The sequence below is a fragment of the Rhipicephalus sanguineus genome, chromosome 10 (assembly GCF_013339695.2).
Source record: "Rhipicephalus sanguineus isolate Rsan-2018 chromosome 10, BIME_Rsan_1.4, whole genome shotgun sequence".
Lineage (NCBI taxonomy): Eukaryota > Metazoa > Arthropoda > Arachnida > Ixodida > Ixodidae > Rhipicephalus > Rhipicephalus sanguineus.
In genome coordinates, this window is record NC_051185.1 from 47,580,093 (window position 1) to 47,595,254 (window position 15,162).

The following is a 15,162-nucleotide window of genomic DNA, read 5'->3' on the forward strand; positions in this document are numbered from 1 at the left end:
CAAAGGCACTCATCAAAGGTGCCTACTGTCAGAGGTGCCCGCACAAACCATTTATTTTCAAAACACACCAAGGTGCCAGGTGTGGCAAAATGTAGTGTGCCAGTCCGCTGCTGGCTTAGGCGTTTCTCTCAGTGGTGAAAAAGGCAGCATCGTAACAATTTTGTACAATTATCACAGGGCCTTTATTTTTCCTCTAGACAGAAGCTTCTGGTTTTCTCGGTTCTTGCGCGCCTTGGCCCTGTTGCGGTTCTTCACGTTGGCGTAGTCGTAGAAGTGGTGGCCCACCTTTCGCACCTTCTTCGCCTCCATCTTTCGTCGCTTCTGCAAATGTGAGAACACCGAATGCGAAATTGCAGGATTAGCTCCCTATCCTCGTTTCAATGCAGCTTGCATATAATGCAGAATTTCAGTACTATGGTAAAATCTCGAAATGACGAAGTGCCAATGTTATCAACTTAAGCACAGGGGACATATACGGCAAAACTTTATTATAATGAAATTTCACGAAAGAGAGTTGAAGTTTTGGGCAAGTTGGTATGGGTCAGCACTCTTTGCCACTGTTTGTTCTGCTTCCTAATCTGGTTTGCACTGTTAAAGGAGTACTGACATGAATTTTAAAATTTTTCGGGTTGTTGCTCTAAATGAAAGCACGGGTGTCGAGAACCCTAAAAAGAGTGTCGTGGTGCTTGGGGATGCATTGCATATATTTTTAATACCGCTTCTTTCAACCAGCAGTTTCGGTTTCGAGAGGGCGGCTTCATAGTGACGTGTCAAGTCGGCCCGTGACGTCACGGGCAGACTGCAACCCACGAAATATGCACCTGCTGTCCTTTGCTGTCAGTCGAACGTGGTTCATGATGAGTGAACTGTCGTCCAGTGCCTCCGACAGCGATTTCTGTGATTTAGGCTGCATGCAGAACCCAGATTTCGCAAACCAAGTGAGCTGACTTGAAACGTCATAGGGCTTTCCATGCGGTGAAGCTGCCTTGCAGATGCTGGGACATGAAAACTTTAAAATCAAACTTAAATATTTATACGTGTTTCCCGGATACGGTGTGGGGAGAGCGTTAACACTACATGCCAAGGAAACCAAAAACGTCCGTTTTGCTGCACTTCAAAATCGTGTCAGTACTCCTTTAATACTTACTTATGAAGTTTTGTCTGATAAAAAAAGAAACGGCTTCGTTATATATAGAAATTTGTTACAGACATACATTTGTAACAATGTGTCAATGCCAACAACATTTCTCATTTAGTTCATTATAACTGATAAATCAATAATTGTTACATCCATATTCATTCAAGGCTCAGTTTTTCCAGCTTGACATGTAAAGTTGCGCTCAATATGACTTGCACCCGCCACAGTGGTCCAGTGGTTATGGTGCTAGACTGCTGACCCCGAAGGTCCCGAGATTAAATCCTGGCCGTGGTGGCCGCATTTATGATGGAGGTGAAAATGCTTTAGGCTTGTGTGCTTAGATTTAGCTGCACGTTAAAGAACCCAAGGTGGTCGAAATTGCCAGAGCCCTCCACTATGGACGGCGGCCCTGATAATCATATCATGGTTTTGGGACATCAAACCCCAAAATTTATTATAATATGACTTGCAACACGGGAGTGTGTGGCCTCACGAGTTCAATGACTGTGCATGGCTTCCACTAGCCCTTATTTCCATAAGTAGGGATCGGCGAAAAGTACGGGTGAAGTTCAAAGCAAATAGTAATTTGGTCGAATAATTTAGAATTGAATAGTTTGAATATTATATGTCACATATTACTAAGAAAAATTAGCATCTTTGTCATGACCTAACTTGCACAATATCTGTAAGAATTATAACTAGGCATGTGCAAATGTTACTTTTTTTAGGTTCGAAGTGAAGTAGAAGCAACTTTGAATAGTAGCAAGATTTGTATGGCAGTAGGGTGCAAGTTATAATTGGTACAATATGTCACACTTCAAAAATTACTACGCTTAGTGCATGTGCACAACACGCTTTTAAACTTAAATAATAATTATTTGAGGTGAAGGTAATATATACATTTATCCTTGAAATGCGACTTCGTGACAGTGCGGATTTCTCCTGCAGGGTGGTTTCATGGCATAGCACGCCCATGCTGCCGTGAAACCACCTTTACAGGTGGTTGTCCTTGTATCTTCTTGTCGTCCGTGTTTACTACCGCGCAGTTACATACGTCGATCATGAATCACCAACTCGCCCAATCGTCCACCTTGATTTACAGGGGGTTATATGTGCTTGAACATACACATATTAATTCATTTCGAATACTTCAAAGTTTCGAATAATCTAAATTCGTGTCGAAGTGAATTCGAATACCGCAATATTCGTTCGAATATTCGAAGCGCCCGAATATTCACCCATCCCTATGACCATAGCTAAACGCTGTTCTCTCACTTGGGGATGATCCCAAAGAAGAAAATATCGCTTAGTTGTCGAACTGAGAACATGTTGAAGCCATGCGCAATCTTTCAATTTATGAGGCCATGCGCTCTTGCGTTGCAAGTCATACTGAGCATGACTGTACATACCTCTTTTCCGGTAAGTCTCCTAGCAGGCGTGTCGTCGTCCTCTCGTACAGGTTTTCTCCGCTTGGCCATCGAGCTCACAACAAACGTGCCACTGCTGGTTACCTGTTCAGAAGTGATAAGAAGAAGACATAAATTATGGCTCCATGAACACAATGGTTATGGCGTATGGCACAAGGGCCACGGATGACAACAGCACTGGTAACGTGGCATGTCTCATCAGTCATTGGGACTGAATAATGCTGTACAAAGAACATTAGTATTTTGGCTAAAATGAAGTCCAATAATTAACTGCTGCATGAGCAACTGGACTAATGCATTTAAAATACGGTAATACATGTGGCAAAATACGTTACATACATACAAGTAATGATGTTCTAAAATAATAGTCGAATCTGGATATATTGAATATGAAGGGGATAACAAAAGCCTTCCAGGAAATTCTATATATATAAAGTATTTCATATATTGAAGATACTTGAAGGGGATTTTACACCTGTTCGAGATACACAAGAATTCATTATATGTTTGTTCGATATATTTGCGGGTTTGACTGTGACAGCTCCGCTTGTGCCTCATAAATAACTGCCTACCCATTTAAATGGAAGAACGGCTGGATAGAACCAGCATATGGAAAACTAATTTTGACTGATCTCTCGAACGGGGCATAATTTCAACATGTAATAAAATATGGCAATAGAGAAACACAATAGCATACATCAGTGAACTGAAAACACAATTTAACCTAATTTTCGTTATGAGCACCAACAGCATATTAAACACCTATTAGCTCTCTCACTTCCACTGCTTCCTGAAGTTTCTGTACAAGTAAAGAGGGCCTCCATTATAATGAATTACACTCAAGCCTCGATATAACGAACACGGATATAACGAATTATCGGTTATAACGAAGTCAATGAAGAACAGTCTTGTCATATATAGAGTGTTACAAATATACATTTATAACGAATTTTCGGATATAACAAACTTATTTTCGTATCACATGCAACTTTGTTATAATGAGGTTTGAGTGTACACTGAATGAACACTTACACTTTTCAGTGTCCCTAATGTGCCCTGGCAAGCGCATACATTAGCGGTCCAGGAACTTTAAACAGGCACAAGGGTACCATGATAAAATGGTCAAGCCGGCGAACTTTTACAGTTAAAGGAACGCAGAAGTGAAACATTAGGTCAGCTTAGACAGATAAATTATTGTTTCAGAACTCTATGGTTATTGCATTTGCAATCATAGGACAATTATTGAAAGAGGACATAAAGGCCAAAGTTTCATTTCTGAATTTCGCACCGAAACATCTGCACATGAACGTCGATGCGACGTCACGGATTTCGAGGTCTTTTCGTAGGTTTTTGCCATATTGGTTCAAAGAAATTTTTTGAAACTTGCGATGTTACAACTCTGGGTCCATCAAAATACAATGTCCACAAATCTTATCAGTGAATGATTATGTAGGCTCTAGCAGATGCCGTCAAAATCTATGATGTCCCAGCAAGCTGGTGTGGAAATTTCAGGGTGGTGTCACCACATGTATTTTCTTTTTAATGCGATAGCGTTAGCCCATTTCACAGATATTCTGGTGTCGGTATCGCTGGTGGTGAGCGAAAAATCGGCGTTGTCCGTGACCAAGAAATTGAAACATATGCAAATTAATATAGAATTAAAAAATCTTCAGGTCGAGTCGGAATTGAACCCGGGCCTTGTACTTGGCAAGGAAGTGTTCTACCACAGAGCCACACCCATGCTTGAAATTACTTTGGAAAAAAAAACTGTATGAATGTTGTGTAGTGCGAGAAGTGTCATTAACACATGTAATATTGCATGGCAGTAGCACACAATTTCACCAGGCACCAAAGCATCTGAGTTGCCCAATGAGTGGCTGCGGACATATCTACTAGCGCGAAAAACACACAAAGGACGACGTAAAAGACGGCAGACACCCTTACGAAAATAGGTTTAGACAGTTTATAGACAGTCTAAACCCATTTTTAGGCAATCTATAGACTGTCTACATATATTTTTGTATGGGCAGGATGCAGCGCTAAACTTCAACTGATCATTTACTTCCACAAGAAACAGGAAATCACAGGCTGCGCAGGAGGCTGCGCCACACGGAAGAAAACATTAAAAAAACGCCCCCCATAAAGGTCACAGCTTTTTTCCTTCACATGCCGTAAGTTAATGAATCGCTTCATAACTAGTCCAATGGTTCTATGCGCAGATTACGTTCTAAGTATGCGCACTCTTTGTTGCTGAGGGCCAGCGACGGTACACTTGTCCTTTGTGTGTTTTTCGCGCTAGTAGATATGTCTGCAGTTAATGTGCACCAACTAGCCCAACTCGCTTCTCTAATAATGAGTGGCTGGCCCACCCATTACAAAGCACTCAGGCATAATTATTCATGATCATCAGCAACAGCATCAACAAAGTAGGCAGATGCGCAGGTGCACGTGCTGCCTTACGGACGCGTAGTGGGTACTTTGCAAACTTGTAAAATGGAGCATTATGACGTGAGGAATTCGCAAATGCACTTGCAGTAGACATTCTAGGATAGTTTCAAAGGGCCTATGTTACGCGCCCAGACGTATTTCGCCTTGCGGCCCGGCTGAGTTGTCCACCGAGAAGCGAAGCCAGGCCAAGCTAGCGATCGAGAAGGTGATGCCAGTGGGGCCCGATTACGCTACAGCGTTCTACTCTCGAAGGCAAAGCTCAAGAGTCCCCAAAATTTTTTGAGCATTTCTTTGCTTACCAAGCATCTGCTTGCGGTAAGAGTGGTGCTTTCAGTCTTGTGAAATTGTAATTTACTAGAACAACAAAAATCTCTTTTCTCTTTAGCTTATATGATTCAAACCAAAATGCAGTGTAGGTGATCTGTCTGACTCCAGTGACACCAATTGTACTTTGTCAGTTTCGCATAATGAAAATGACTGACCCTGATCAGTCGCATAGTAAGCTTTGTGAAACATTTTTTGTCTTACTGTCCATTTTTAGGAGGAATGGAAATGTTGCTTTCACAGAACGAGAGCTCCTGGCCCATCTGATGTGTGGTACTGTCCCTGCTCAGTGCTACTTCGTAAGTCATCTAAATGAAAACCCAAAATGAAACATTCATGGAAGAGAACTGCTGCTCTTACAAAAAAAAAGTTTCTAAGCTCATTTACAGACAAGATCCCCGCAATTGCACCTACCAGGGAGGTTGCTCTCTCCCGCTTTTCATCCTCGTCAGAAGAGTCTTCCGCTTCGAAATTCACGGGTGCCGGCGGAGCCGCCGGAGCTTTGTCGACGCTCGGGGCATTGCTCTCGGTTTTCGGTTTCTTCTTTGGCAGGAACTGGGCCCAGGGGCTCTGGGCCATCTTTTTTCCAATGAGGTCACAGAGTTCTACGTGCTGCGAATCTGCGCCTGACTTTTTCCGCTTCTTGGCTGGTGGTCTGTTGACGGGAACGTCGACGGCGTCACCTTGCGATGCTTTGGAGTCCTTCTCAGCTGCACTCGGTGCTTGTTCCTCTTTGGGAACACTGGAGGAGTCATTCGGCTCCTCAGCCTCGTTCTCCGCAGTTGAACGCACCTCTGCTTCGGCAGGTATACTGCTCGCAACCTCTTCGACAGCGGTTTTTGGAACCTTCTCTTCATTTCCCGGCTTCGTGGTAGCTGGCAAACCTTCGGAGGCATCTCCTTTCTGTTCATCTTGAGAAACATCTGGCGAAGACTCAGATTCAACAAAAACGCCACCGGGGCCCAGATCTGACTTAGAGTCCTGCCCTTCGTGTTCCTCCACTGCGGACTTCTCAACTTCGACGGATGAACTTTCAGAGGGTGTCTTATCCTTTGCCTCGGACTTGGCGTATGCCCCTGGAGTCGCCTTGACCCCTCGCGGTGCCTGAAGGTCCTCGGCCACAAACTGCGGACCCACCCGGATTTCGTCAAGGTCTTGGCGCACCTTCGCAGCTATGGCGATGTCGCCAGAGGGCTCTGCATTCTCTTGCGTTCCGGTAGACTCCTGCAAGAATTAGGGTTCTGTAAAGGCACTGCGAAGCATGAGCCACAAGATGCTGCGAGCATGGACCTAGCTTGCCAACTCATCTATTTGTTTCGCAAGGGTCGCACCAAAAGGCATGTAAACTTACGTCATATCAATTTTTCATCCACATTCTCTTGTTGAATTTACCATATTTACAAGATTGTAGGTTTATCAGTTTTATCTAAATTTGAAAGTCAAAGTTGGGGGGGGGGGTGACGTACAATCAAAACCAAAACTAGTACCACCAGTAACAGCAGGGCAAACGAGAAATCAGGGTCGCTGTAGCATTGTTACAACATTACATTTGCTTTCTGGCCATTTGCTTTCTGAGGAAAAAAAAAAGCGAGAGCAAGAAAAAGCTTTTTCTCGTTTTCTGTCTTTTTCCAAGCCACTGTTCACCGTCAGGAGTGCCACCGTTGACTGGCAAAGCAGCTCTTCAATCAATGATCGACATTTCCATAAGAGTCGCGTGCACACTAGTTTTAAAGTGTCAGTCGTTGATAGACGAGCCACTGTTCCAATCAGCAGTAGAATTTGCTGCTTATGGTGAACAGTGGCTCAGCGGCGATTTGTTTCAGGGGCGCCGGTAGTTGATGGAAGAGCTTCTCTTTTTGACATGCTTCTTCTTCTTTTTTTTTAATGGCTGCGTTTGGCAAGTGGGTGAGAATCAAAAGGTGCCCTGCGCCAACCCAACCCTCCCTCAACATCTCCGCTTTCCTGCCTTCTACTCTCCCCACATGCGTCGTACACACTTTTGGGTGCTAGTGTGCCGGAGCCGCTGGAGCCACTGACCTAAGTATTGTTATCTATCATGTGGAAGCGAACGTAGATCGATAAGCTGTGCATAGATTCACTGATGACCAGGATGGTTGGTGTGACACCGTTGTGCTTGATCGTCGTTCTTCACTATCATGAGTGCTCTCGGCCCCCAAAAAAATTTCGGCGCTTCTTCACTGCAGCAATTAAGAGGGCTACCAGTGCATATTCCACGCCGAAAAAATGAACTGCATGGCGGGATGTAAATTTGGAGTTTCTGAATGTGTGGTGCAACAGTGGCGACTGCAGGGTGACCAAATTTTACCATGTCATGCCCAGTGCTGAGGGTTTCTCTGGCTAAAGTCTGGATGCCTTCCGAAGCTTGAGGCACTCGTGAAGAAACTACGCGATCGGTCTCTGCTGATGACTCGCGAAATTGTAGTCACCAGCAGAGATCGAGCTGCACAGAACATTAGTGGGTTTCACAATGTTTCGCATGAAAGCCGTAAATGTGGCAGCAGTGTGCCTAGGTGTTCCAGGCACGCTGCTACCTTGTTGCCACAGGATCCTGTTGCACTTATTAAAGAGATGTCTGATGGCTGCCTGCACATGCAATGCTTCTTGTGAGCAAAATATAGCTGTGATGTTACTCCTTACCTCTCCACCAGGGTGGCTTGACAAAGTAAGGCAGTTTTCCTCTTTGCCAGTCATTCAGAACCATCTTGGCCACTGTGGATATGTCGGGTTCCCCACCCTGAAAAAGTGACGAGCAAAGAAAAAAAGATTTCGGTGACCCTAGGCAACTCCAACGTTCTATAGAAGTGTCTAAGCGCTATGTGCACTAGCCCGTAGCATTTGGTGAAGTTTTGGTTGACTTGGGTACACTATACGTTGACTTTTGGCCGCCGACTTCCATAGCTTCCCTGTATTCCTAGCATTAAATTAGGTCTTTACAGCTGCGCTTCCCTCTGTGTGGTCTCCACAATCGACACCGCCAGCGTGAAGGCATGTTGTTGGATTTGATTCAGAGGCCACATAGAAGGAGGCGCACAGGCCACGTAGAAAGAAGTGTAGAGGCCACATAGAAGTGCATGGTTGAGATTTGCTCTGCTATGTGCTGCAACGATCGCAGGTGCTCACGAGAAAGCCGTCTGGGGTTTAAATGAACACATTAAATTAATTTTCAATAATTATCCTGAGAGTTATATGGCCCTTATCTTAAGTAAACTTATGGTACGTGCACACTGGCGGAAAGCATGCCGGGGCGGTGTCCCGCCCGTCGGCACCTCCGCGCGGCAAGCAGCAGCATTTTCTCCACATTGCCGACGCGAGAGTCATGAGACACAAGCAGACATGTCGGGGCGCGCACGCCCACCGGCTTGCTGCTGGCTCATGATTTCTCCCTGAAAGACGGAGAGGGGTGGCACGAGTGAGGAGAACAGTGTCTGGTTGCTATGACGACAGCCCGTGTAAGAAGGAAGAGGGGAAAAAGCATCATTGCAGGGAACAGCACAGATACATGAGACTGACAGGACTTGACGCTGGCTAACCCAAGAAGCACATATATTTGTGCACATACAAAATAAACACTCATGTTGTTAGCCAGCGTCAAGCTCTCTCAGTCTCTCTTGTCTTGTGTATCTGCGCTGTTCCCTGTTATGAAGCCAAGCCAGCAAGCTCAAGTTTACACCCTTTTAGAGAAAAAGCAGGTGCTAATTAGTGGTTTGCTTGCGCAGCAGCCGGCGGCAGTGGTGAAAATAGGTCCCCAAGCAATTGGGTCGGAGGGAGAAAAACTTTGAAGCTCCGTGGGAGAAAGAGAGATAAGCAGCGTCGAGCAAGTGGTGAGAGTGCTGCGCCGCCAGTGTGTTTGTACCTTTATGCTCTGATATCATATGCATCCAATAGAACTCTTAACATGACCCATTACTTTCTTTTTATATGAGCTTCAGGGTTTTTCGTACACAACCAGAAATCTCAACTTTCGGTTGACGAGAGGCGGATAGGAATTCACCGAGCAAGGAATATAATGTCGCAAGAAGTTAGTGCCATAACATTCAACACAGCACACATGAATATTCCAAGGCCAGGCAGAACAGTGCGCTGTCAAGTGATCCCTTTTTTTGTAGTGAAAGAACTGAGGTTGTAAATGTTACTCTAGCAAAAATGAAAAAAATTATGCGAACTGAATGGAACGGAAGAGTAAAACAAGTCTGCAGACTTCAGCAATCGCTCCGGCTCTGAACTCACTTATTACAACAGCTTTAGCTACTTACACGTAAGACCCGCCTTTTCTCAAGAACAAGACGTTTATTGGCAATACTCATAACATTGTCGTTACAACATTCATGGTCGTGACTTTTGAGAATACGTGCACAGTCTCAGAATCTACCGTGTGACGCGTCACAGTCTATACAAGTTACAGAGTCAAAAGTGTGCCGTAGTGCAGTGGGTCGTGAATCCACTTGCCAAATGGACATTGGTAAAGGAAGATACATTCAAATCCAAGTGGTATTGGGGGGGGGGGGGGGGGGGGGGATGCACAGTTTTGTTTTTCGTAACCTTTTGTTCAGGTTCAAGCTGTGGTAGAGCAGGTGGCTTGACGGCAACATGATAAATACAGCCATCCACACAGTCTGCAAATACAGCTTCGAGATTTTAACTGCGGCTGCAGTAACTCACTGTATCAACAGTGAAAGCATTACAATATCTATGTGCTAACAATGTTAATTTGGTTCTTTTATGGCGCAAAAGCAGCTGAGGCTATGCTGCACCAGACTGCTAACAACAATGCTAAAAATGACGCTTATCAGTTCATTCTTGCATAGCCGGCACTCCTTCGACACTTCATAGCTTAAGCACGCACAGACAGGATGGGCAATAGACCTTATGCAAAATTGCTGCCATCTGTCGGAGGTTTGACGAAGCTACCCATTCGGCGCCATGTTGGAGGCTTGTGGCCGAATCGTATTGCTGTCACTGCTATAACTTCTTGCTTGTGTCTGCTTTGATAGTGGGCAATCGGGGCACAAAAACGTCAGATGAGTGTGTAAGGGCCTGTACACGTTACCGGCATTTCCTAGTTATTAAGTTGACGTTTATTGCGTGTAAAGAACTGCCTGACAGCGAGAAGAAAATACAAGTTTGACACTGTGAGTCACATGTAGGCCTGGCGTCGTCGAGAATGAAACTTCGCGCTAGGTCACAAATTTGGTCTGTCTGTTTTCTATGTAGCGAATAAAGCGTTGTTAGCTATCTGAATATCATGCATGTAGTATAGGATGGATGGGAAGAAGCGTTAACGCGCGACACGGCTAGGCACAGCGATGACGGAAAGAAAGTGCTGTAGACCCAATTTAAAACGTATTTCGTAAGGGACAGCCTATGTCGAGCTGACGCATTGTGCATCTAATTTTAAATTAAAGGCGTGGTACTCGTTTTTATTTTTTAAATTAAAAAATATTTCGCGGCATTAGTCACCGACGTATGTTATGTATAAAATTACTGCATGATTAAAATGTAAGATATTTGCGCATCTCACGCACGTGAAAAGTGAACGTGAAAAGTGTTGTGTCTCCAAGCAGTAGATGCCGATCAGCTGGTGTTTATTGAATATCCTTCCGACATGTGTTCCTATATAACACGATACGCCAAGAATATCCACGTGCACATCGTCGCTTTTGGGGCCTACTGGTGCCTTACAGTGTCAAGCCTAAGCGGCAAGGCAGTTTTGCGTCGCCGACTGAACGCCTGCGAAACCACGAGCAGTAGCGCACCCATGGTCGAATGCAGCACATTTCCCGGAACATCATTTTCTTTCACTTTCATAAGAAAAGTGCCACGCACTTGAAGCACATGTTAACATTTCCTAGCACACAGCGGTGAATTAACCAAAAAAAAAAAAGGAAGGGGTGAGGGGCAGTCAGGATATCCGGGCCACCCGTCTGAATCTGGCAGTGATACCACATTAAATGCTTCAAAAATACGCATAGTGAAGCAAAACGCGCGCTAAGCTTCCCGCCAAACGCTACCTTGTTAAACTCCACCAATCGAAAACAAACTACAAACAACATGCTGCAGCACAATCGGTCCGTTCGCTGAGAATCAATGACGTGCACGAGCTACCTGTCTAACATGTAATTGTTATCGCAGTGCAATAAACAAGGTAATGTCAACAGCAGCACAGGCGTGCGCGAGTAGCCGCGATGCAGCTTTGAAGCTCGTACACGAAGCGGGTTTGTCTGTGCCTGTAAGCACACGGCGCGAAAACTGTCTCGTTCCGGCATGACATGAAAGAGTGTTTTCTGATGAGTGCCGATGCTGTCCCATACCGCATATATTAAGAACGGCGAACGTAAACATGGCGTTAGTCATAAGCAGTAGCCGGAGCAACGAAACGATCTGCTCATTCTCGTCGGCCGTAAGAAAATCTAATAATATGAAGGTTAGTTTCCTGCAAACGTTTTTTCAGCATCGCAATTTCTTGCGATGCTGAAATATGCCGACCGCGAAGGGGGGGAGGTACAGCGATAGCAATTATATGGACACTGTCAGCGGGATTTTGCGGTCGCCGCTGATCTGTACAGCGTCCAAACCGATAACATCGCCTACGCATCGTCTGTTTCACGTGCGAGTGAAAGCACGCTAGCGATAGGTGCGAACGTGGTTGAAGCAGAGATATAGCGACCCGGCCATCACCGTCGCGCAAAGGGCACATGCAATAACATCGCTCCGCGTGCGAGGCCTGTCGTCGCTTGCTTACCAGTGTTTTCATCGGGCAAGATTTTGTGTGCACACAAACGCATCATCTACGAAATATTAACTGCTGAAGGAAGGAAGAAACAAGCGGAAAGACAGGGAGGTTAGCCAGTTCTTAGACCGGCTGGCTAACACATGTGGCCAGACAACTTTGCTCATGTGACCAGACAAAGCACTGGACGCGCGGGGCAAAACTGGATTTTCGGGAGATTTTCCTATGACCCGTACAACTGGGAGAACGGTTCCAAATCCGGGAGTCTCCCGGGTAATCCGGGAGACTTGGCAGGTATGTAATATAGACTGAGCCCCTACGGTTTGAGATACAAGGAAGGGACCAATGGTTTTTTTTTTTTTTTTTCAGATATCTTACATAAGCGTAATAAGTGTGGTGAGGTGGCAACAACTCATTACGACGTTTTCAAATGCGAAAAACAACTTGGTATTCAAACATGCGCCATTTGACCCGAAACGATTAATTTGGCATACTGATATCAAGGAAAGAAACACAACAGAAAAAGGCACCTTAGTACATGAAGTATGAAGGAAATGACTGCAAGCAAAACAATCTTTGCCTCATTTTTACTGCAGTCCGATTATTCTTTAGAGTTTCGCTAATGTTGGCTGACACAAGTTTTCAACAAAAGTGCTTGCAGAGAGAATGTGACATCCATAAATGCCCACTGAAATTGCTGACGCACTGCGCCGACTGTTGCGCAATGTGTAGGTGACCCCCCAATGTTGCAGCAACTACAGTCAATCTGTTGCATACTTCTGTGTTCTTTTCAAGCGAAACTTGTTATAACTCACAGAATTCGGTGACATCATGTGCAAAAACCCTGGTGGCTGCGAGCGCAAAGAAATGCGGCCCTGTAAGGTATGCCAGTCAGATGCGTATTTGTATGTGCCATTTTCCAATTACTGGCGCTCTCTCATTCATGGGCTCGTCGGCATTCAGTCGTACCTGATACGACAATCTGATCTTCTATCGAGGTGACTTGTCATTTCGCGTTACCACATTTTATTGTTGCCTGGATATCAACACACGACCGCTGTTGTTGCATGTAGCAACTGAAGTGTTGTGCTGCTAAGCACGTGGATGAAGGTCCAATTCCCGTCATGGAGGAGAAAAAGTTAGGAGGAAGCATTGTACAATGCAAAAGACAAAAAGAAAGAAAGAAAGGGAGTTATTACGTCAGGCACACACACAAGCCAAGCTTCGCTTGACCTCCATTTCCCTGACAAGGCAAGGGCTCCTGAATTTTTTTCTTCAAAAGCCCAGCGACAGCATCTGCACTGCTAGTTCAAGAAAGAGCATCCGGTTGTCCATACCTTGAGCAGCTTGCCAGATCTTCCGGCCCAACTTTTCGAGGAAGTCCTCCGGGTCGTCCCACGAGTCGATCTTGTATGTCTTGACAATGTATTCGGGCCTAACGCGGTCTAGGACCGCTGGGATGTGATCTTGGGGGTCCTCGATATTCTCGACACGAACCTGAGATTATAAAGAGAGTGCACAAGCCTTACTCCACCGACACTGTGTAACAATAAGGCCCAATAAATGCTCGAAAGCTGCGCTACAACATCTGCGATGGATGTACCTGACCAACAATTGTGCCGAAAAATTGCAATAAAAATGCTCCTGACCTTCAAGGAAAACGTCGTCACGTAATGAACGAAAGCCGGGGAATAGATCAAGGGCTCGTTTTCTTTGTTAGATACAATCTAATTAAACCAACTGTCAATGAAGCCAACGAAGACATAGGGGACATTATAATTTTAAACTGCAGTGCATACAGCAATAACATGTAATAAAAGCAGTATAACTATAACGTAAATGAAAAGGAATTAAAGTGGTTATAAAAAGAACTTGTTGCTGGTAGGGACCGAACCTACAGCTTTCGGATAATGCATCCGATGATCTACCAGTTGAGCTACGGCGATGGCTATGATACTGTATGAAGATAATGCTGTGGCACCTCTTTAGTTACGGACAGTTTGGATGACTTGGTATGCCAGCATCACGTCAGTGAACAGGATTTCATGAAAGGACACAACTGGGTACTTACCACTCCTTTGAGGACTATATCCGTGTCAGTGTCGCCTGTGGGGTAGACGACACCGGGACAGTCTATTAGGTAGATCTTGCGCATTAACGTGATGTACTGCCAGACCTGCGAAGTACAGTGAAAGGTAATGTAGCCCACTTACAGGGAACAGCACACTTGCCATTTGGTTAGCACTGACTAGTAGGAACACTAAAGGAAAATAACAATTTATGTCAGAGAGAAAAGGTAAATGCTTGAGAACGTCAGAAAGGTCAATATTATATGCAGCAGCACTTTGGGAAACGAGAAATTAAGGTAAATGTAGGACACGATTTATGCCACCAGTGGGACATTCTGGAGCCCAATGACATTAGAAGGGCCTCTATACAATTAATCACAAGTACTCAAACTACCCTTGACAGAAAAGAACTACAAGATGGAATGAAGTGCAACTAGTGTGTTTCAGCCTGATTCACGCAAAAAAAAGAACTTCTTGGCGATACCCTTCTGTTTCATTTTCGCCGGGCTTTGCTCAGCTAAAACACGTAGCTCTGTTATGCCACAGCGCCAGCTGTCGGGCAGTAAAGTGTGTAAAGGGCGGGCATAGCTACGTCAGAAGGCTGTTCTCGGAGGTGGGCAGTTTGAATTGCGCTAACGGTACCTAGACCACTAAAACGGAATTTTCTTTTGAACTAAGAATACCCTTGGCACGAGACCAACACTACGAGGTTTATGGAACGCTATTTAAACAATCAATGTCGGTTTAATATTTGCCTTTAGTATGCCTCTTGGATGGGATGATGATGATGATTCCGATAAAAATGTAACGCTTCCATTGAGCAGCCTTTGGTTAAGAAATGAGGAGACTCTGGGCTAAGGCGAGAAGAGCTCATCACCAAGTCAGTTCTCGGGATGCAGACTAGATGGGCCATGACAGGGGTCGGGAAAAGGGGGTATGTGGGCGAGTGAAAAGCTATGTGGTCTCATCTTCTTCAAGGCAGCAACTATTGCTGCCTTGAAGAAGACA

General features: G+C 45.0%; 1 protein-coding gene across 1 annotated transcript in view; it reads right to left on the bottom strand.

The window, feature by feature from the left end:
- Positions 1-158: 158 nt before the first annotated feature.
- LOC119406372 (uncharacterized) overlaps positions 159-15,162 on the bottom strand; it is a 33,420-nt gene continuing 18,416 nt past the window's right edge. The window contains 8 exon segments of the mRNA XM_037673113.2: positions 159-321; positions 2,548-2,649; positions 5,752-6,561; positions 7,785-7,798; positions 7,996-8,092; positions 13,423-13,437; positions 13,439-13,582; positions 14,157-14,261. Of these exon segments, the coding sequence (XP_037529041.1) occupies positions 172-321; positions 2,548-2,649; positions 5,752-6,561; positions 7,785-7,798; positions 7,996-8,092; positions 13,423-13,437; positions 13,439-13,582; positions 14,157-14,261 (1,437 nt within the window). The 3' untranslated portion in view covers positions 159-171.